This window comes from Dryobates pubescens, chromosome 27 (genome assembly GCF_014839835.1).
Source record: "Dryobates pubescens isolate bDryPub1 chromosome 27, bDryPub1.pri, whole genome shotgun sequence".
In the NCBI taxonomy this organism is placed as follows: Eukaryota; Metazoa; Chordata; class Aves; order Piciformes; family Picidae; genus Dryobates; species Dryobates pubescens.
In genome coordinates, this window is record NC_071638.1 from 6,405,978 (window position 1) to 6,428,176 (window position 22,199).

The following is a 22,199-nucleotide window of genomic DNA, read 5'->3' on the forward strand; positions in this document are numbered from 1 at the left end:
CAGCATGGGAAACAAACAAGAGGAGCTGGAAGCCACTGTGCATCAGGAAAACTATGACATAGTGGCCATCACAGAAACATGGTGGAATGTCTCACACAACTTGAGTGCCACAATCAACCCCTTCTTCAGAAGGGATAGGCAAGGAAGGAGGGGTGGTGGGGTGGTTCTGTGTGTCACGGAGTGTTTTGATTGTATTGAAATTAATGACGGTGATGATAGGGTTCAGTGTTAACGGGTAAGAATAAGAGGGAAGGCCAAAAGGCAGATGCTCTGGTGGAAGTCTTGTTACAGACCACCCATCCAGGATGAAGAGACAGACAAAATATTCTTCAGGTATCTGGGAGAAGTCTCACGATCCCTTGTTCTCATGAGAGTCTTCAGCTTTCATGATGGCTGTTAGTAAAGTAACACAGCAGAGAGGGAGCAGTCCCAGGTGTACCTAGAATCTGGGAAGGATACCTTCTTGTCACAGTTGGTGAGGAAGCTGACTAGGGGAGGCACTCTGATGGACCTGCTGCACTGTGATCATACAGTTCTCAGTTGTTGGAAAAGTAATGAGTGGGGGCAGCAGAACAGCCACCTGAGACTCCCAGCAGACAGACTGGTTTGTTTCAGAGAACAGTCAACAGATTCCCTTTGGAGATAGTTCTGAAGGGCCAAGTAATCCAGGAAGGCTGGACAGTGTCCCATGGGCTAAAAGATGAGTCAGAGGGGAAGAAGGCCAGCCTGGCTAAATTGAGACATTTGGTTTCAGCTTAGGGAGAAGAGGAGAGTTTATTGTCTTTGGAAGATGGAGCACACCACTAAGGAGAACTATGAAATTCTTGTGAGGCTATGTAGGGAAACAATTAGAAGGTCCAAAGCAAAACTGGCAATTAATTTGGCTTCAGATGTTAAAGAAAACATTAAATCCTCCTACAAATATATTTGCACAAAAGGAGACTAAGGAGAATATCTGTTCTTTTATGGATGCAGGAGGGAACATTGTGGTAAAGGATGAGGAAAAGGCTGAGGTATCTTCTTTGCCTCAATATTTAGCAGGTTCATTGGATACCCATTCCCCTGAGCTGGAAAAAGCAGGATGGGGAGCAGAATGAGTTGGTTACTGATCTGCTGCACCACTAAGACACACACAAGTCTATGTGGCCAGATGACATACACCAAAGGGAACTCTGGGAGCTGTCGAAGTGCTCACCAAGCCACTTTCCATCATTTACCAGCAGTCCTGATAAACTGGGGAGGTCCTAGCTGTGCCTGGAGTTGTTCAAAAAGCATGTAGACATGGCCCTTCAGGACACAGTTAAATAGCTATAACAGTATTAGGTCAACGGTTGGACTCAATGATCTTAGAGATCTTTTCCAACTGAAACAATTCTCTGATTCCCTTAAGCTGAAAAATTGTTCAAGACAACCACTGGAAACACCATTCACTAACCCAACACAGACACAGAATACAGAAGACTACGCCTTTGTAACAGGGTTATATCCATTAGCCTTGAATCAGTCTGTCTGAACAATGCCCAAGAAAATGCACTGAATTTGGACAGTAGGCACTGGAAGGAGATTATTTTTAGTAACAATAAGAGACTTCCACTACCTGATTTCTATCACATGCAGCTTCCCTGCCAAGTAAACACAAGGCCTTATAAATTTGCTTCCTCTAAAGGCTATGGATTTCAAAATATGTAATTAAAAATTACCTGTTACCGTGAACATGAGAAGCACAAAATGCAAAACTGTAGTGAAGCAAGGTTGGATCAATGACAGAACCATTCTCTGAATGTTCAATCAATTCACTGAGATAGCAAAGATGGCGGTGACAGCCTCTCACTCCGTAGCGAGCACAGTATTCGTCTAATACGAAGACTTGACCTGGACTAAACCAACCCTGAAAGAGAAAAGCAAAAAAAACCCCCATAATGTTTTGAGATCTCTTTTCCCCTCTCACAGCTTTTAAACCTGGCCAAGAACACCAGGATATACTTTTTACATGCGTCACATAAACTTTTTTATACTAGAATGATTTATATCTGACTGATGCTGGTGGCACTGGAAGCTAGATCGGACAACAGCCCTCTTGCTGAAAGGAATTGCAGTTCTGAGTTACCACGACTATGAAATAGAGAGTTTACAAAAAACATGTTAATACATCCAAAGTCTGGTATAGATTCAATTATCCCAAAAGCTAGTAAAAAAAACCCCTAAGGTTCTAAAATAAGGATTTTTTTCAAAGTAATTAATTTTAAGCTATAAGAGAATGTTTGCATAATGCTGTAGGACATAATGTGGACGCTAAAACACAGTTTCTGGATGGCCAGTTCCCCACGATTGCAACTTCCATGTCAGAGAATCACAGTTTGTCCATCTACCCTGTTTTGTAAGAGAGATACAAAGCTAAACGTTTGTTAAAAGCCGTGTGAGTAAGATGAGTGTGATCTGACCTTGAATAATAATTAGATATTCTGGGGCATACCGAGGGCTTACTTGGGCAGTCTTTATGAGACCAAACCGCATAACCCTGACACAGACATGAATGAAGTACAGACTCCTTCCCACCACCACAACAGCTCCTGAGTGAATCCAGAGTAAAAATCAAATTTAGTCTTGATGTAGAAATGTAAACCAGAAGACTTCTGATTGCCTTGTCTGCCAATATGAAAAAAAAAAAATCCAACAGTGAGCTTCCAAAAAGCAGCAGGGAGAAAATCATAAACCTTGGGAAGCCACAGCTACTGCGTAGCTGTTCTAAAAAAGCATTTTCCTTTGTTCTTTTCTTAACTGTGGTGATATTTTCCTCTCATCATCCTCGCCAAATGTTTAAGAGAGACTGAGAACACCTAAACTCAAATATACAAATAACTGGGATAAGAAGTAAAATCACTTTGCAAGTTTGTGAATTTGTAAAATGAATTTAGCAGATGAAACTCATCGTTTTGCTAATGATTGTGAGTACTCCTGGAAGCTAGATGTTTAACACTTGTACAAAATAAAAGCAAAGATTGCTGTGAAACAATACTTTAAAAGATATTCACATCAGGCTTAAAACACCTGTGTTTTAGTTTTGTTGAAAGACTTGCATGAGACAGGCATTTCAATTTTATATTCTCCCCCAGCTCTTGAACTGAACATACTATTTATAAACAAGAATATCTCAGTTATTTAAAAAATTAGTTTACTCCTGATTAATTTCATTGAAGTCATCTTTTCCACTGACATTTAAGAGCTTCAGCTGTTTCTAGAGAGCACTTAGCTTTATTCCAGCACCCAGAACAGTATGCAGTGTTTTAAACTTCTATCCAGTCACGCTCAATAGCTAATGCAGTTTACTCACTGGTTGCTAGAAAATATGAGACACCACTTAAAGAAGAAAGAAAAGAGGTTTTCATCCAACCTGGTTAATTCTATTCTATCCTATTCATTGAATTTTGGTAACAATATTAATCCTAGCCTTAGATATAATAAACAGTGGTTATTGTGATTAATATTCTGCCACTGTGACATCACCATCACTGATCTCTATGTTTTTATGGGAAATGCTGCTTGTCAATCCCCCACAGTACAAAAGGAAAGAATTATTAACATTACTGTACATGAAAATTGTGACAATTATACAAATCTTTTGAGAACCCATTTCTTTAACTTCAGTCTCTGCAGGAGAACCCTTTTAGTGTGGTCATTTTCATATAAATACCTGCCTGCCTTGCCCCGTTCAACCCCGTAACACTCATAAGCCTCACAAACACATAACAAGTGTATGCTGCAGAGTGTTAGATAACTGTAGCTCCTCAAAACCAAGAAGAATGTAAAATTAAAAGCATTCATGCCATACAGTGTCTTAATACAGAACTGTGCTCAATATTGGTGCTTACACATTTCTTTTACAAGTTGTATGCATGGTTACTCCATATCGAAATACTACTATAATATAATATAAATACAAATGCATTGTTTCTAAAAAATGGCAGGAAATGAGCTGTTCAGGAGGAAAAAAAAATAAATATCAGATATAGTTATGTATTCTATTGCTGTCTTGGCATTCCCAGCTTTTTTAATTACAAATATATAGTTAAATATGCAGTCTAACAACAACAACAAAAATGGTCACCCATTCTACTTGCTAAAAGCTGAATTTTAGAAAGAACAATAAGAAATACATCGGGTTTATGGTTGCTATAGCACTGTGTGTTTCACCTAACCTCTTCTAAAAGTTCCTGATTTCAAGGTTATATTAAGTGTCTTACTATATTATTATTATAAAAAAAGATTTTGACCTCAGTGCACTGTTAGAAAGCTAACAATTTTCTCTTTGAGTGCCAATTACTTTGTAAAGATGTACCTTTCGGCCTCTTCCTTGGTTCAGTGTGCAACCCACAGACAGAAAATGAGTCATTTAACTTTTTCTATACATACTGATCTGGTAGCATTTTTAAAAAATTAATGTTTCCCTTTTTTAACTCTTGCAAACAAACCCCAAACCCTCCCATCATTACTTTTTGTTGCTGCTGGGTTAGTATAGTGAAAAAAAAAAATGTGCTATGAGGCATTTTAACTCCTTAGTGAGAGGTCGCTATCTCAAGCATGGTATCGGGTGAAAAAATGAAGCCCCGGGAAGTTACCCACACAAACCTCTTTAGCATGTGTGTATAAACAGTTGGACCTTCCCTAGTGAAAACTAAACCAGAATCAACCCCATCCTCAGCTCCTAGTCCATAAAACACAGGATAGAAAACATTATCTAGGAAAAGGAAACTGTAGGTACAAATGTGGAAACATGTTATGTCAGTATCTTATTTTTCATAGCTGTCTTGGAACCTGAAAACATTCACTTTGATACACAGATCACATATCACTTGTTTCTCTTTAATAGCTCATCTTTTACTTGTAGTTCAGGTAACAGGCATGTGCCCATGTATCTATACTTGCTGTAGATTCTGCTTCCCTTCTTTCAACGTTTTCCTTCTTCACACCACAGTGGAATGGAGAATTACAGGATAGGTGATAATGCCCGACAAGACCCGAGTACATCTGTACCTTGAAATGTCTGTATAGGTGTCAGTAAATCCTACCATGGGTGCTCTTACCAGTATCAAAATGTTCTGTTTTCATTCAAACCTCCAAGAGAGACATGATAAATTTCAGCTGATAAAACCGGAGACCGTTTGGGTCTTTTTGCTTTGTATTGAGTGGCACAGCAGCAGCTTGTTAAGTGTATAATTTTCAAATTTGAAACCAATTGATTGGACCTTTTATTCCAACTAAACCACAGCTATTGAATGAAAAAGGAAGAAAGGATTACTTTGTCACAACTCTTTCTCACTTCTTTATATCTGTCTTCCAGCCAGTACTCACCAAACAAGAATAGGAGTCATTCAGTCTGTGATCCAAGGTCTGCCTCTGAAGCAGTCTAAAGAGGGAAGCATGGTCAAATTTGCAGGGATTAGCAGAAATAAACTCATCCATGCCATGTTTCTGGCCACGGTCTGTATCTGTTCATACAAGGAAAAATGTGCAGAACAATATATATGACAGTGTGTGCAGATTTACCGATGCAAGTGTACACACGGTACAGAACTCTCTATACAAACATTCTTGTAATTGTCAAAGAAACAAGTAAGATAAGTACTTGTTTGCAGATGACTTATAAAATCTCACTTTACAACTGAAAATAGTATTACTAGATTATTTGTCTATCATAACAATCTATGCATTGTAATAATGAAGAAAAAAAAAAAGAAGTTACTACCCACTGAGAGATTAAACAAAACTCAGAAAGGCTTCTAGAAAACACAGCATAGTACATGAAAATAATCCTTAAACTGATGTTTTCTAGCAGAGCTCTTCAAATGTTATAATTTATAATTGAGTTTGAAAAAAAATGTGTTCTATAATTTTCTGCTTTTGTTTCTCTCTGTTTCTAATTTTAGCAAAATAACCAATGCGAACCTCCACTGCGAAGAAAAGGTTTGTGCATTTATTTCTTCAGATAAGAAAGAGCATCTTTACTGCAGATAAAAGTACCACTCGTAGAAATAGTCATTATGGCTCGAAGCCTACTTCTCAAATGGCAAACTGGAGCAGAAATGAACACACTGGCTTGAGCTAGGTCATTTCCAGCCTCCTTTTTGTACTTGGCTTTTAATGAGACAAACCTTAATGTAGTAATGGCAAAGAGCTCCTTCAACCTTCCAGCAAAGAGTAGTGAAAAAGGGAGCAGCATTTTTTGAGTAAATACATTGAGAAAACATACCATCCCAAATGGCACTTCAATCAAAGGCCCAAATTTATTGTTCTTCACAGATTGCATCTTTCAACGCCTTTAAACCCCGCGGGTTTATCAAAAGAGAAGCTCTAGCGATTGCTTTCATTAATGCTATGTTTTGTCAAAGTCCTCAATGTGAATTATCTACCAAGTATGGACAGAAAAAGCCTTACAGTGCCCGAAAGGACTAGTTACGTATTAGCACATTAGCTGTCTTGGATTCTATAGACTGTACTGGGGTGAACAGTCCTATCAACTTAAAAATTGACTTCCCCATTCAATAGGGTCTTGGCTCTTTGTTCCTTTAAATTCAAACCTAAGTCTTTTTATATTCGTTACTAGAAAAATATAGACCTAAGTGTATCCTAAATGCGATTTTGAAAACCGGCATAGTACAAACCTAAAATTTCTAAAGAAAAGGAGACAAAAGTTTATTGATTAAACCCAATTATAGAGTCAGGTTCATAATAAAACTCAATATTGATCTGTGGGCATGATGCTAACATAATCAGTCACATTTAGAAATTTAGCCCCAGATCATATTGATCCATGTCAAGTCCAACTTTCAGCTGTATTTGTGGATGAGAGAATTATTTAATTCAAGCTGAAGGATCTGCAGCATCACATCCTGGAAAGATGCAGAAACTAATTCATATCACTTGGCTTTGCATTGTCAAAGCAAGAGTCACATCCATGTGACAGATTTCACCAAGGTGGATGTAGCAAATAAACAGTATGACAATACATCGAGGGAGTAAGGTATGAGACCATCTTCATAGAGAAACAGAAACATATATTTTAATGAAGATTGGCTGCATATGTAATTGCACAGATTAACTATTTCCATGAGCGCAGAGCAGCCTATCATTAATGACAAACTTTGGTCATAATTTGACATAGGTACATGAAATGCTCTGTCTTAATGCCATTTCAGTATATTTAAACACATGAATTCATAGATAAACTACTGATAGACACAACTACATTAGTGAAAGAACTAAACTACATCGGGAAGTTACCTATCGTTTCCAAAATGATTCCTACACTTCAGATGACAGTTCTCCAAACCTAACATGTTTAATATGCAATGGGTTTCTACATTTCTTGCAGGATTTTATTCTTAGATGAATGTCTGTTTTATTAAGCCATTATTTACAGGAAGATAGATGACAGAAATGAAAAAGGATTGATATTTCTCTCTGCCGTTGGTCTCATGTGCAAGTTATATACGGTTGAATCTTTCTGAAATTAACTGGTGTGGGTTTTTTTCCCCCCCCTCTGCTTAACCACACAAATGTAAAATATTCTCCTTTAGTAAAAGAAAATCTGTGTTAAGTGCTGTGAAGTAATTGAGTATTTTGAAATCAGGAGACTGGATGCTGCAAATGAAACAGATTCAACATTCTGATACAGTTACCAAGATGATCAGAATTTGTAAGCCAACCTACTTAACGCAGCTTGTGATAGTAGAATCTGCTATTACATAAGGGGGAGGGGGGGAAGCAAAAAAGATGCATTTAAAAATATAAATATTTGCTACATTTAATTACACAGAAAGATCTATGACTTATTACCATCTTTTTAAGCAAATCCATCAGTAGAAAAGACGCTGTCAGATAGTAGCAGAAGATCTGTTACCAAATGCATTTTAGCAAAGAAAACAAACAAATAAAACCCCTTACCTTTGCCAGCTGTAGGTAAGCAGGAAATAATAGAAAAATAGATCTAGTGTAATACATTAGATTTTATTTTAATGCTATGGTATACATACAAGGTAACTGGCAAACCTTTTTGAAACAAAATGGATTAAAAATAAAGAACTTGACCTGAGATTATGAGGACTTAATAAATGTTATTTGAATGTGACCTGACTCAACTTTTAAAATCTGTCAAGATTGTGTTTTTCAAATTCCCACACAGGAGCTTAATATGTCCTGTTTGAGCTACATGCAAATACAAAAGCATAAAGAGTGCTGTATTGTGATATACATTTAAGAAAAACACAATCCTATTTTATGCTCTATGCTTTCTCAGTCCTGGGAGGCTGCCTGGGGAGAACTTGGAAGTAGTAATACTTCTGCTTTATCACAATTATTTCCCCCCCACCCTCTAACTCCCCCTTCTTAATGGAATTTGTTGTCCTGATTACAAGTGTTGTTTTCCTGCTTTCAAACTCACACTCACTGTTTTGGCTGCTATTTTCATGTCACACTGTCTGTTTCACATTGCGTATTTTTTGGGTCTTTCTTTTGATCAAGGTATTTTTTTTTAAGCCGTGGTAAAAACTTACAGAAGGTATTGCAGGAGTTTTAGCAAATTTACTGGGTATTCTTTTTGACAAGGATATTAATTCTGACAAGATAACATCCAGAATATGCCAATTTTAGTCCAGCTGCAAAGGCTATAAAAATCATTGCATCTTATGTGGCTCAGTAGAGTTGAGCGAATTAAGACTACCAAGAATTTCATGTTTATAGCATATGCTTGAGTTGTTCCTATTGATAACTAAATCACCAGGCAACATCTCTGCCTCATTCCAGCCCAAAAGCAAATACATGATTTCTGTAGCATTTACTTTGTGCTAAGGTGAACTGGCCTTGAAAAGTGGTGATCTCCTTGCCTTTTGTGACTCTCAGTGACATTCCTGCTTGAGTTTAAGCATCTTGGAAGCAATTTGAACTAACTCAGGCAGGCAGGAAACAAGAGCAGGTAGAGAAAAGAAATCTAGGAGATCAAAAAGATTTAAAGACTAGGAGTAGTGGGGTAAGAACTATGACTCTTATAGAGAAGAGGCTGGAACTGGTTGGATGAAGATGAAGGTGCACATACTCTTTGCAAAAGACAGTGGCAAGATGCATTACATTCCTTCAAGTGCCACTCCATACTGATAGTGACAGCTTGTATTGGGAACATCTCGACTCCTGATCATTGACCAGGATTCCAAAGTGCTACATGCTTAGAAATACAGGCCAAAGAGACAATCTATGCCCCCAGAACCTTGTAATTTAAATATCAGACAATAAAAAAGCAGATGGAGAGAAAGTGACAGAATATGAGAAAGCGGCAGGCCCAGGCGACTGTCAGGTTGGGGACAGAACACACCGGTGTGTCTGCCAGTATTTGGTCAAAGGATGGATTTGAAGAGCTGCATAAAGGTGACTTATTGACTGCCTAAGGTGATGGAGGCCAGTGTTAACTTTTTCTTTCTAAAAGGGAGATATGGCTAGTTGGAGACAAGCAGGAATAGGACATGCGGACGTATAGGGCAATATGCAGGAAGGATGGAATTGCATTACTTAGAAAAGTGCCGCACTTTAAATGTGTTATTTGCCTCGCTGATAGTATAGGATATCATGTTACTTCTAAATGTCCTGCATGCATGATCCAAAATTGCTATATAAAGCATCGACAAGAATATACTGCACATTCATAACAGTTAGAGATCTGCAGGCTGGCCTTTTGGACTGCTGCTGCTGTGCACATGCAAGCACAATATTTCTGTTTCCTGCGTTTGTGATAACTGCTGTGAAGATCAGTCAGACCCTGGCTATCTTACTATAATCATATGCCTAGTTTCTTTTCAGGAGTTCCTGATGTGTTTGTTTTGATCTAGCTCTGAGGTAGTTGGATTTTATCCATGTAATTTTTAAGCAATCTTTTGTACTAAAAACTTTGGGGAAAAAAAAGGCACTATTAACTGCAAAAAATATATAAATTATTCCTCTCTTACTCCTTCCATTCTGCTAATTTCTTTTATACAAAATGAGTTCATAGTATAGATCACAAGCATAATTCTACCAGTTTAAAGAACTCTTTAGTGTTTTCAAATGGAGAAAACAGAAAACAGTAGAAGCTACGAAACAAAGTGTCATTTGTTGTCACTTACACTTTACCACTTGATTCAAAATGCTAAATGTTTAATGAAATGCTTGCATTTGACAAGCTGTCATTTTCAGCAAATAATGGAAAATTAACTTTGGACAGTAGAGTTTTACCTAAAAGGCAATGGAAAATTGAAATGTTAGATTTGTTGCTAGCAAAAAATTAACCGTAATACAGCCATGTGTGTGGCGTCATCTGATGCTTTAATTTCTTCAGTGACAATTTTGAGTTACTCTTCCTATCTATCAAGGGAATTTCAGGATTAGAGAAGATACTTTATTAAACAATATATATATAAAAAAAGTTGAAATGTGTCCTTAAGTTTTTCCCTCCCTACATCCAGCAGTTTAAAGTCATTTAAATTGTTTCAAGTGATGAAAAGTTCTTTTTGTACAATTTGTACATCTTATCTTCCTTCCAAGACTTTCAGGGCCTGACTATGAATAGACAACATTTCTTTGGCACACCTCTAGTTGGATTTTTGCTTTTTGTATGTGAAGGGGGCACTGTATGTTACACTTAAGAATAGAATAGAATAGAATAGAATAGAATAGAATAGAATAGAATAGAATAGAATAGAATAGAATAGAATAGAATAGAATAGACCAGACCAGGTTGGAAGAGACCTTCAAGATCATCGCGTCCAACTTATTATCCAACACCACCTAATCAACTAAACCATGCAAACAAGCACCCTATCAAATCTCCTCCTAAGCACCTCCAATGACAGTGACTCCACCACCTCCCTGGGCAGCACATTCCAATGGCCAGTCACTCTCTCTGTGTAGAATTTCTTCCTAAGCTCCAGCCTAAAATGTCCCCTGGTGCAGCTTGAGCCTGTGTCCTCTTGTTCTGGTGGTGGTTGCCTGGGAGAAGAGACCAACCTCCACCTGTCCACAACCTCCCTTCAGGTAATTGTAGAGAGCAATAAGGTCTCCCCTGAGCCTCTTCTTCTCCAGGAAACTAAATCAATGATCTTCTGTTGTCTGGAAATGCTTACATGATGTATTAATTGAAAGATTATATATATAAAAAGTAGTTGGAAAATACTCTGTTCATAACTGTATTTTCTAAGACTAAAAATGTATCATAGCAAAGAAGAAAAAAGTGGAAATGAATGTCACTTAACAAATACTCTAGCTCTCAAAAAATAGAATGCTCTTAGTTTCACTCAAGCCTTTTGCTAGGCAGGAAACGAACTTGTTAGGAAAATAAGCATATTTAAATTTGACAAAAGCTCAGCTACAAAGTCTTCTTAGGAGTAAAACTGTGCCCCAATAAAATCAGCATAGTGTATGTAAATGAGCCATGAACCTCAGAAAATTATTTTAGGTTAAAAAACTCAAGTTCTTGCAGGTTGTGTTGTTTGTTTGTTTTTAATATTAATTTGACTATGTCCATTTCTACCTCAAGTGCAAAAGAATAACAAAATTTTCATCAAGTGTGCAGAACTGGAGGTATTACAGAAATCAGTCAAACATTGATACTTTTAAGACTAAACCTCACATGAAGTTAAATTTCACAAATTGCTCTGTTGCAGAGTATTCTATGAATTAAGTCCAAAATACAAACATTGGAATGTTTTAAAATCAAAGGCAAATAATAATTTAAGCATGGGTTTTTGATTTACATGCAGTTCAGTCATACTGGTTTCTGCAAACTGATACATAAGCGTGACAGAAAAAGATATTTTGAAGCTTTAAAACCTTTAAAACCTTTAAAACCAACCTCATTTCTCTTATGTTTTCACCACAAGATGTTATCAAGACATGTCATAGAATCATAGAATTGTTAGGGTTGGAAGGAACCTCAAGGATCATCCAGTTCCAACCCTTCTGCAGTGGGCAGGGACACTTCATACTAGATCAAGTTGCTCAGAGCCACATCCAACCTGGCTTTAAAAACCTCCAGGGATGAGGCTTCCACCACCTCCCTGTGCAACCTGTTCCAGCATTCTTTACCACAACTGGTAATCTTATCTCTGAAAATAATAATCTCCATATCTTCAAACCTGTAATTGTTCTTTGTACCTTTTCTTTCTGTAAGTTTGCCTACTTTGAGGTTAGTATTTTCTAGTTGCTTTTACTTTCATGCAAACTCTGTGTCCAAGAAGAGCAATGCCTTGAATACTACTTACTACTGTCAGTAGTAGGGCAAAAGTAGACTTTTGTACTTCATGATGCACACGAAGTGGAAACATTAGGAGGGGAACATAGTGAACTCCCAGGACCCACCCCAGATCTAGGTTACTGGGAGGAGGCAAGGAGAAGCACACTTCAGCAGCTGTCCCACCTTCCCTTTTTCACCATTACTTACATCCTACAAAATACTTCTTCTTAACACTGCCTTTGCTGAATAATTACTTCACCCTTTCAAATTGTCTCATATTAAAAATTCAGCAGATAATTTTGTGAGATTAAACTATGTTGTTTTTTTCCCCCATAGTCTTGACAGCCCACTCAGGATTTTAGATAACTGTTGCTGAGCTTAATGGGCACATTTTGCTGTCTTCTAGCAGGAAAATGACAAAAGATTTAAGGATGAATGGAAGTCCCTGAGATCAAGTGATAGCAGGACTGATGGAGGAGAATATTTTTTGGGTCAACCTGCTATACACTTCAGACATTAAACCAAGCTGACTCTAAAACATACATCTCCCTTCTATTTACATATGTATCTACCTACTTATTATATCTACATATACAGATATAATGAAGAAGGACTTTTGCATACAGCTGCATGATGTAAAAATTTGATGGCTATGGCTATTAGAAAAATTCTTGGATTGCACTCAGTCTCCATGAAAAAAAAACAACAAACAAAAATCATAGGTGCTTCCTACATGCAGATAGCAGCTACATGACAGGATACTTTCAAAGAGACCATAGGAAATTGTCAAAAGATGGTGAGTATGTGCTATCAACTTTTATTTTCTCTGAAACAATATGCAATTGCACTTGCAGCCCGGAAAGCCAATCAGATCCTGGGCTGCATCAAGAGAAGTGTGGCCAGCAGGTCAAGGGAGGGGATTCTCCCCCTCTACTCAGTTCTGGTGAGACACCACCTGGAGTACTGCATCCAGTTCTGGAGCCCCTATTACAAGAGGGATATGGAGGTGCTGGAAGGTGTCCAGAGAAGGGCCACGAGGATGATCAGAGGGCTGGAGCACCTCTCCTATGAGGACAGACTGAAAGAATTGGGGCTGTTCAGTCTGGAGAAAAGAAATCTCTGAGGTGACCTAATTGTGGCTTTCCAGTATCTGAAGGGGGCTACAAGAAGGCTGGGGAGGGACTTCTCAGGATCTCAGGTAGTGCTAGGACTAGGGGGAATGGAATGAAGCTGGAGGTGGGGAGATTCAGGCTGGAGGTGAGGAGGAAGTTCTTCCCCATGAGAGTGGTGAAGCCCTGGAATGCGTTGTCCAGGGAGGTGGTTGGGGCACCGTCCCTGGAGGTGTTTAAGCCCAGGCTGCATGAGGCTCTGGCCAGCCTGATCTAGTGTGGGGTGTCCCTGCCCGTGGCATGGGGGTAGGAACTAGATGATCCTTGTGGTCCCTTCTAACCCTGACTGATACTATGATACCATGATACTACTATGAATATTTTCTTCAAAAAAAGATAAGGAAAATTGCTTTTTATAAAAAAAGAAAAAGTTTAATATTAGACTAAGGGGTGAAAAAACTCAGCAACACATTTTGGTTCACAGTGTAAGGTCTGCATAGAAATTTTTAGGTAATTAATATGTACAATGTGAGATTGGTCTCTTCTTCCAGGCAACCAGCACCAGAACAAGAGGACACAGTTTCATGCTGCGCCAGGGGAAGTTTAGGCTCGAGGTGAGGAGAAAGTTCTTCCCAGAGAGAGTTGTTCGGCATTGGAATGTGCTACCTAGGGAGATAGTGGAGTCACCATCCCTGGAGGTATGGCACTTGGTGCCATGGTTTAGTCATTAGGTCTGTGGTGATGGGTTGGACTTGGTGATCCTTGAGGTCTCTTCCAACCTTGGTGATTCCTTGATAAAGCTAAACTACATCTTTAAAATTCTGTTCAATGCTATAGTCACAGGCTACTGAAAAAGATAATGTAAACCAAACACTATTGCCATGGTGATATATAAGTCAACTGCAATGAATATGAAGCTAATTGTTGCATTTTCATGAATTATAATAAAAACAATAACCTGCAAGTCAGGATTTCCCTTGCTGGTGATAATAATCAGAACTAACAAGCTTCTAGCCAACAACAAACTGCTAGGCACATTTCTCTAGTGAATAAATTCTGCCTAATTAAACTTCATTGAGGAAGCTGGTACATATTTTATCAACTAAAACCAAAACCAAGGCCACAAAGGAAAGGGAAAGCCAACTTACAAAGAGGGGATATATCTGTGTTGACACTTCCTCCTTTAGGATTCATCTTCTGAGCTTGATTTGCAGGAATAGGCTTATATGATTGACCTGTGGCTCTGTACATGGCTTGAACCCAGAGTATTCTATCCTGCTCGTCATCACTGGCAAATATCACAGTATCACCTTCCTTTACAGCATTGAAAAACATTCGTCCGCCCTGAAGACCTGGAGCAGGAAATGGAAGGTAATCTTAAATACAAGTTACTTTTAAATCTCCATCAATGTTTATCACATTATTGGATTTCCTTCGTGTATGTGAATGTGGAGTGGTGTATTTATAAGTATTTGTGACCCAGAAATACAATAAAATCTAGATCAAATGATAATATGTGGAAGTAACACATTGGGTGAACAAATACAGCAAAGTCACAGCAGAAAATATCTCCATAGTTCTATTTCCAATTAAATTCCCCTTTCTCCATGGCCTGTGCTACTTTGCATTTCTCTAGCACATTGTGCTCCCTGACATAATTTTCTTAGCTGAAATTCCCTGTAAACTTTAACTTTTCTGGAACAGAGACTGTTCAATGCCTCTTTATTGGTGTTGCTGCTCCTTCCTTGGTCCCTTTTTCTCATTCCAGTGTTTTGTTCTGAAAGTGCATAAACAGAGCAGTACGTGATGATCGATGCGGCTGTGCCAGGCATACGACATTGTTTTAGCTTTCCAAACACCTTCTGAGCATTGTTTGCCTTCTCAATTATTCTAAACATGAAGGCAACGTTTCCAGAGATCAATCGTCAGTATCTTAGATGTCTCTAAATTCACAACCAGCCACTGCATAGGCAGAAGAGAATTGTTTTTCTCCACATACGTGACTTTGATTTCCCTCTGACATTTTAATACCAACTTCTGCAGCTTTTTCTAATATATCAAATTTATTTTTGATGACTCTGAGTAATCAAACCCACAAAAAATATTGCACTTAAAATTCATGCAAAGTACCTGCGTGAGGAGCGGTATAATCCACAGTGTATCCTTCCAGTTGCATCAGCTCCTGAGGCTCAGATTTCTTTTCTCTGTAACTGCACATCGCAAATGTGTATTGGCTAACCTGAACAAGAAAGGACTTATTTGCTGAATTCCATTCCAGAAGTGCATAACATATATACCATGGTTTAAATTAACAGTCAGATATGCTGAGGAAATAACCCATTTTTACTTAATAGACATATTTACAGCATACAGGTTTGCATTCTTTCCCCTTCCTGCCAAAAGGAACGGGAATAATAATAATAAATAATAATAATAATAATAATATAAGAGTCATAAACACATCTCTCATCCCTGTCCTGAAATACAATGTATTCTGAGTTGCCACTTTATGAAAAATTGAAAGGAAGTCATTTACTTTCTGGTAAGGAAGATAATTGGTACTGTGGTACTGACTAAACTGCTCAGCTTACTATAGAATAGAATAGAATAGAATAGAGTAGACCAGGTTGGAAGAGACCTTTGAGATCATTGAGTCCAACATCCAACATCATCTAATCAACTAAACCATGGCACCAAGTGTACCATCCAGTCTCTTCCTAAACACCTCCAGTGATGGTGACTCCACCACCACCCTGGGCAGCACATTCCAATGGCTAATCACTCTTTCTATGAAGAACTTCTTCCTAACATCCAACCTAAACCTCCCCTGGCACAGCTTGAGACTGTGTCCTCTTGTTCTGGTGCTGTCTGCCCAGGAGAAGAGACCAACACCCACCTGGTTACAACCACCCTTCACGTACTTGTAGACAACAATAAGGTCTGCCCTGAGCCTTCTCTTTTTCAGGCTAAGCAACCCCAGCTCACTCAGCCTCTCCTCATAGGCCTTGTGCTCCAAACCCCTCCCCATCTTTGTTGCCCTTCTCTGGACATGTTCCAGTAAGTCAACATCTTCCTAAACTGAGGGGCCCAGAACTGGACACAGGACTCAAGGCATGGCCTAACCAGTGCTGAGTACAGGGGCACAATGACTTCCCTGCTCTTGCTGGCCACACTGTTCCTGATACAGGCCAGGATGTCATTGGCCTTCTTGGCCACCTGGGCACACTGCTGGCTCATATTCAACCTACTATCAACCAGTACTCCCAGGTCCCTTTCTGCCTGGCTGCTCTCCAGTCACTCTGAACCCAGCCTCTAGCACTTCATGGGCCTGTTGTAGCCAATGTGTAGAACTCGGCACTTAGATGTGTTAAATCTCATGCCCTTGGACTCTGCCTGTCTGTCCAGTCTGTCAAGGGCCCTCTGCAGATCTCTCCTACCCTCTAACAGATCAACTCCTGCCCCCAGCTTGGTGTCATCTGCAAATTTACTGATGATGGACTGAATCCCCTCATCCAGATCATTGATAAAGATATTAAAGAGCATGGGGCCCAGCACTGATCCCTGGGGGACACCACTACTAGTAGTAGTAGTTTGACTATGTGAAAAAAAAGAAAAAGTCCTGTATTCTAAGAAGCTGGAAGAAAGGACTTTCATGCAAAAAAGTACTGTTTGAATATGAAGTGTCAAAATGATCATGCAGCTGGAAAGACAAACATATGATCTGGCCAATTCTATTTAATGATGGTAAATACCAGAACCTTCAGTTCGATTTCATAGTCTAATTTCTGCATATTTTGCACCTGGTTGCTTGGCTCACTGGATATAGCACTGTGTAGGTTAAGCAGCTTGCAGCTGACATGAGCAACACTTCTTGTCAAATTAAACTAACAAAAATATAAGAAAGCAATAAGAAGAGAATCTGTCACCATGTGGTTTAAGACTCCACAGAGAGAATAGAAAGTAATAAGGAGAGCTGAAGAAAAAGTGACTGAAAGGATAGAAAAAGGAATGCAAAAACTGGAAGAGGAAATTCAATCACCAAAACAAATGATGTTTCCAGTCTTAAGAGCTAGAAATGCTATCAAAAGAGACCAGAAGAAAGAGCTTGTGAAGCTGTGAACACCTGAAACTTAAGGGAACAGAATATACGTGGGCCTTTGAAACTCGTATCTCCAAGGACTATGGGATACCTGGCCAACTATATGTATATATATACACTATAGTGTGTGTGTATATATATATATATATATAGTATATACTATATATATACACTCTAGTACATATATAGAGAGTACCATATTATACTATACTATATAGTATATACATATTTTGAACTATAAATTGTTTCTTACGTCTGTAAAATTATGCAAAGATCTCAGGACACACAATGAGCTCGTCTGGTAGATGATTGGCTGTCTTCATCTCAGTTGCTGACTGTTCAGCTAAGTATTATCTAGATTTCTTACTTTGGCTACAGCTTCAGGAATGATCCTTTTTGAAGTAAAATGTCAGGTTCTGATTCCAGCTTCAATCATATATATTTGCTGGTGCTGTACCTGTATGCCACTCCACTTCCAAGTCCAGTGACTTGAAGTGTTATTGACTCTGGGTAAAAGACTTGTATTATTTGAAAATAAGTATGGAATGGGAATAGAATAGAATAGAGTAGAATAGAATAGAATAGAATAAACCAGGTTGGAAGAGACCTTCAAGATCATTGTGTCCAACCTATCATTCAACACCACCTAATCAACTAAACCATGCAACCAAGTACCCTATCAAGTCTCATAATAGAATAGAATAGAATAGAATAGAATAGAATAGAATAGGAATCAACCAATGGCCAGCAACTCTCTCAGTGAAGAACTTTCTCCTCACCTCAAGCCTAAATTCCCCATGTGCAGCTTGAGACTGTGTCCTCTTGTTCTAGTGCTGGTTGCTTGAGAGAAGAGACCAAACCCCTCCTGGCTATGACCACATTTTAATTGTATTATTAGTAGTTAATGTACTTGTAGGTATTTTTTCCTTAGAATTCAGCAAATTAGCATCAATAGTTCATTGAATAACGGATACTCAAAAGTCAGGACTCTGTACAACACATTCTCAGGCAAAACTAGAATCAAGCCATCCTCTTAAATAGTAATTTTTGACAGAAGAAAAGGCAGTCTTCTTACTATAACTGCATATACCTGAATTTAAAGTTTTTTTTCCAGAGGCCCAAACATCTGGCTACTAGCTGTTCTCACTTTGTAACAAACTGGGAAACCAACAACCTGCATGCGTGCATGACAGACAGATAGGCACAGAAATGTGGACGTGACTTATGAGCAGTGTCACTAGGGGATGTCCCCATGGGGCAGAAAAGACACTTTCTAATGTGCTGGGAGGAACTGTTACTGCAAACCTGGAAGCTGACTCTGTGGTCCCTGCTACAGGGCATCACTGGGCAGCCCGCTGCGGGAGTCCAGCAGCAAGAATTAGCCTGCATGGTTGGCATGTTTAGAAAAAAAAATTAGCCATGAAACAAATGACTGCCTTTTCCAACATCAGAGCAGATGAAATTAAAATGACAGAAATGAATCTGCATTCAGATTACTGGAGGAAGATATTATCAGACAGTAAATGAAGTAAAAACACAGCATGTCCAGCTGAGGCATTCTACCAAACACATTACATCCTGCCTTTTTCCAGTTTGAAGTAAATAATCTTTTGGAGAGGTGACTGAATTATAAAATGAAGAGGTTAAAATGTTCAGACTTTAAACTTCCTGTAACATAGTGGTTTCTGAGAGAACAGCTCAAACAACTTCTAATACATGTAGCAATAATGAAGGTGCGTATTTCACACATCACGCTCCTGAAAAGACAACATTATTCATCTAATTTCACACCTTAGTTAAATTTGCAAAGCAAGTGTAAATCATACTGCTAGCCTCTGTCTTAGAACTGATTTTCATGGCCTTAATGTTTTACTAATGTAAGTTAAAAGGCTGCAGAGGATGACTCCTCAATACATCAATAATAAATCAATAGAACAGACTGATATGCCTTACTGAATGCTTATTTCACACACATTGACTTCAGCTTCCCATTAGTGTATATATCATGGCTGGACTATATAAATGAATCAAAGCTGCCTGGACAGTAAATATTGATTTTTATGTACCCTTATTGAACTGAGAGGTACTTGAAAATTAAATAGATGTGTTAATGCCACCATATTTGGAAAACTAGTGTAATGTTCTCCTCCATTATTTCAATTTCAGCATAGAAAGCAGAAGAAAGTTAATTTTAACTTGGCTGGAACAAACTGGTCTCCCAGATGACTCCATATCACACACAGAGAAAGTCTACATCACTGAAGAGCACATTTTAAAACTCAGATGACACCTCTAGCTTAGAGTAAGAGAAAAAGATCTTTTGAATTTTTTTAAATGTAAATTAGGAGTGTTAACCAAAAGCAAGAGAGATTCTAATATTTTTTTTTCTGCAACTTTACATTATCCTCCCTTTATATCCATGCCTTACTAGCCAGCCTATACAGAGATCTTCCCAACCTTTAGAAATCTTAATAAAGTCACAAAACAACCCCATGCAGAGCTACAGGCTGGGGTCGGAGTGGCTGGAGAGCTGCCAAACAGAAAGGGACCTGGTGGTGCTGATTGACAGCCACCTAAACATGAGCCAGCAGTGTGCCCAGGTGGCCAAGAAGGCCAATGGCACCCTGGCATGCATCAAGAATAGTGTGGCCAGCAGGAGCAGGGAAGTCATTGTGCCCCTGCACTCTGCACTGGTTAGGCCACACCTTGAGTCCTGTGTCCAGTTCTGGGCCATTCAGTTTAAGAAGGACATTGAGACACTTGAACATGTCCAGAGAAGGGCAAGGAGGCTGGGGAGAGGCCTTGAGCACAAGTCCTATGAGGGAGAGTCTGAGGGAGCTGGGATTTTTTAGCCTGGAGAAGAGGAGGCTCAGGGGAGACCTTATTGCTCTCTATTACTACCTGAAGGGTGGTTGTAGCCAGGAGGGAGTTGGTCTCTTCTCTCAAGCAACCAGCACCAGAACAAGAGGACACAGTCTCAAGCTGCACAAGGGGAAGTTTAGGCTCAAGGTGAGGAGAAAGGTCTTCCCTGAGGGAGTTGTTTGCCATTGGAATGTGCTGCACAGGGAGGTGGTGGAGTCACCATCCCTGGAGGTGTTCAAGAGGTGACTAGATGTGGCACTTGGTGCCATGGTTTAGTCATGAGGTCTGTGGTGACAGGTTGGACTTGATCTTTGAGGTCTCTTCCAACCTTGGTGATTCTGTGATTCTGTGAAAGAGTCTTCTTCTTTTCACAGAGGACCTTGGTAAAATCAGAACCCAAATGAATCAGTGCACTATCCAGAAGATCCTGTTGAACCTTATAGCCATTACTCACTGATTATCAATATGCAAGCCAGTTCACATGGAAGCCAGGGAGAATGCTGCAGCAAGGCTAATATGCAAATACTTTCACCTTTTAACTTTATTAAAGGTCTTGGCTAGGATTAATTTTTTTTACATCCTTACAATTTTCCTCATTTAAGAGTAGGAGGAGACCAGATGTATGTGACTGACAGAATGGTAGAGAAAGGAATCTAGCTTTCTGTAAAGTACTTTTAGAAGCCTTCCTTCTTAAAAAAGCCTCATTAACAGACCTCATCCTTTGTTTGACTCTTATGGAGGCTCACAATTTGACAGTTTGCTGTCAACATAACAAAGGACACAAAAGAATAGTGTTCTCCAAACTGACTAAGAGCAGCATCAATTTTGTAACTTCAATCTGAAGATAAAAAGAAACAGAAAGTAAATATCTTTCCAAAGACACAGAAGTCATTGATCTCTCAGTTTTGGCCACTCAAAATCTACTTTTCTGTTTTAGTGATCTCATGTTATTGTCACCATTCGTTAGAATGTGAGAATGCTTAAAGGCAGGTTCAGGGGAGACCTTATTGCTGTCTACAACTGCCTGAAGGGAGGTTGTAGCCAGGAGGGGGTTGGTCTCTTCTCCCAGGCACCCAGCACCAGAACAAGGGGACACAGTCTCAAGCTGCACCAGGGGAAGTTTAGACTTGAGGTGAGGAGAAAGTTCTTCCCAGAGAGAGTTGTTAGCCGTTGGAATGGACTGCCCAGGGAGGTGGTGGAGTCACCATCTCTGGAGGTGTTCAAAGAGGGATTGAACGTGGCACTTGGTGCCATGGCTTAGCTAGTCATGAGGTGTTGGGTGACAGGTTGGACTTGATGATCTTTGAGGTCTTTTCCAACCTTACTGATTCTATTATTCTATGATTTACTAATGGCTCCAAAAACCACGTGTAAGAAAGTTGAAAGTCCAAGACTACTTTTTAATGAAACTTCTTGGCAGTCTACTAACCTGAACAAGAACAAAGTAGCGTTTTTTCCACCGCTTCCAAACCTTCTGTCCTAGAGCATACAAGTACCTGCAAAGGAAATAACAAAGGGAATATTTTTTCATTAATAAGAAGCATATACATAGAATACATAGAATAAACCAGGTTGGAAGAGACCTTCAAGATCATCACGTCCAACCCATCAACCAATCCAACACCACCCAAACAACTAACCCATGGCACCAAGCATCCCATCAAGTCTTCTCCTGAAAACCTCCAGTGATGGCGACTCCACCACCTCCCCAGGCATCCCATTCCAACGGGCAATCACTCTTTCTGTATACAACTTTTTCCTAACATCTAGCCTGACCCTCCCCTGGCGCAGCCTGAGACTGTATCCTCTTGTCCTGGTACTGGCTGCCTGGGAGAAGAGACCAATATCCGTCTGTCTACAACCCCCCTTCAGGTAGTTG

At 39.2% G+C, this 22,199-nt stretch overlaps 1 protein-coding gene across 6 annotated transcripts in view; it reads right to left on the minus strand.

Annotated features, from left to right (window-relative positions):
* The window catches only part of CADPS2 (calcium dependent secretion activator 2), a 366,370-nt gene that overhangs the window by 110,509 nt on the left and 233,662 nt on the right, over nt 1-22,199 (minus strand). For all 6 annotated transcript variants that reach the window (XM_054173945.1, XM_054173944.1, XM_054173942.1 and 3 more), the window contains 5 exons: nt 21,750-21,816; nt 15,490-15,598; nt 14,508-14,711; nt 5,350-5,486; nt 1,701-1,888 (listed from right to left, as the gene is read on the minus strand). In XM_054173945.1, coding sequence (XP_054029920.1) covers nt 1,701-1,888; nt 5,350-5,486; nt 14,508-14,711; nt 15,490-15,598; nt 21,750-21,816 — 705 coding nt within the window. The remainder of the gene's footprint in view (nt 1-1,700; nt 1,889-5,349; nt 5,487-14,507; nt 14,712-15,489; nt 15,599-21,749; nt 21,817-22,199) is intronic.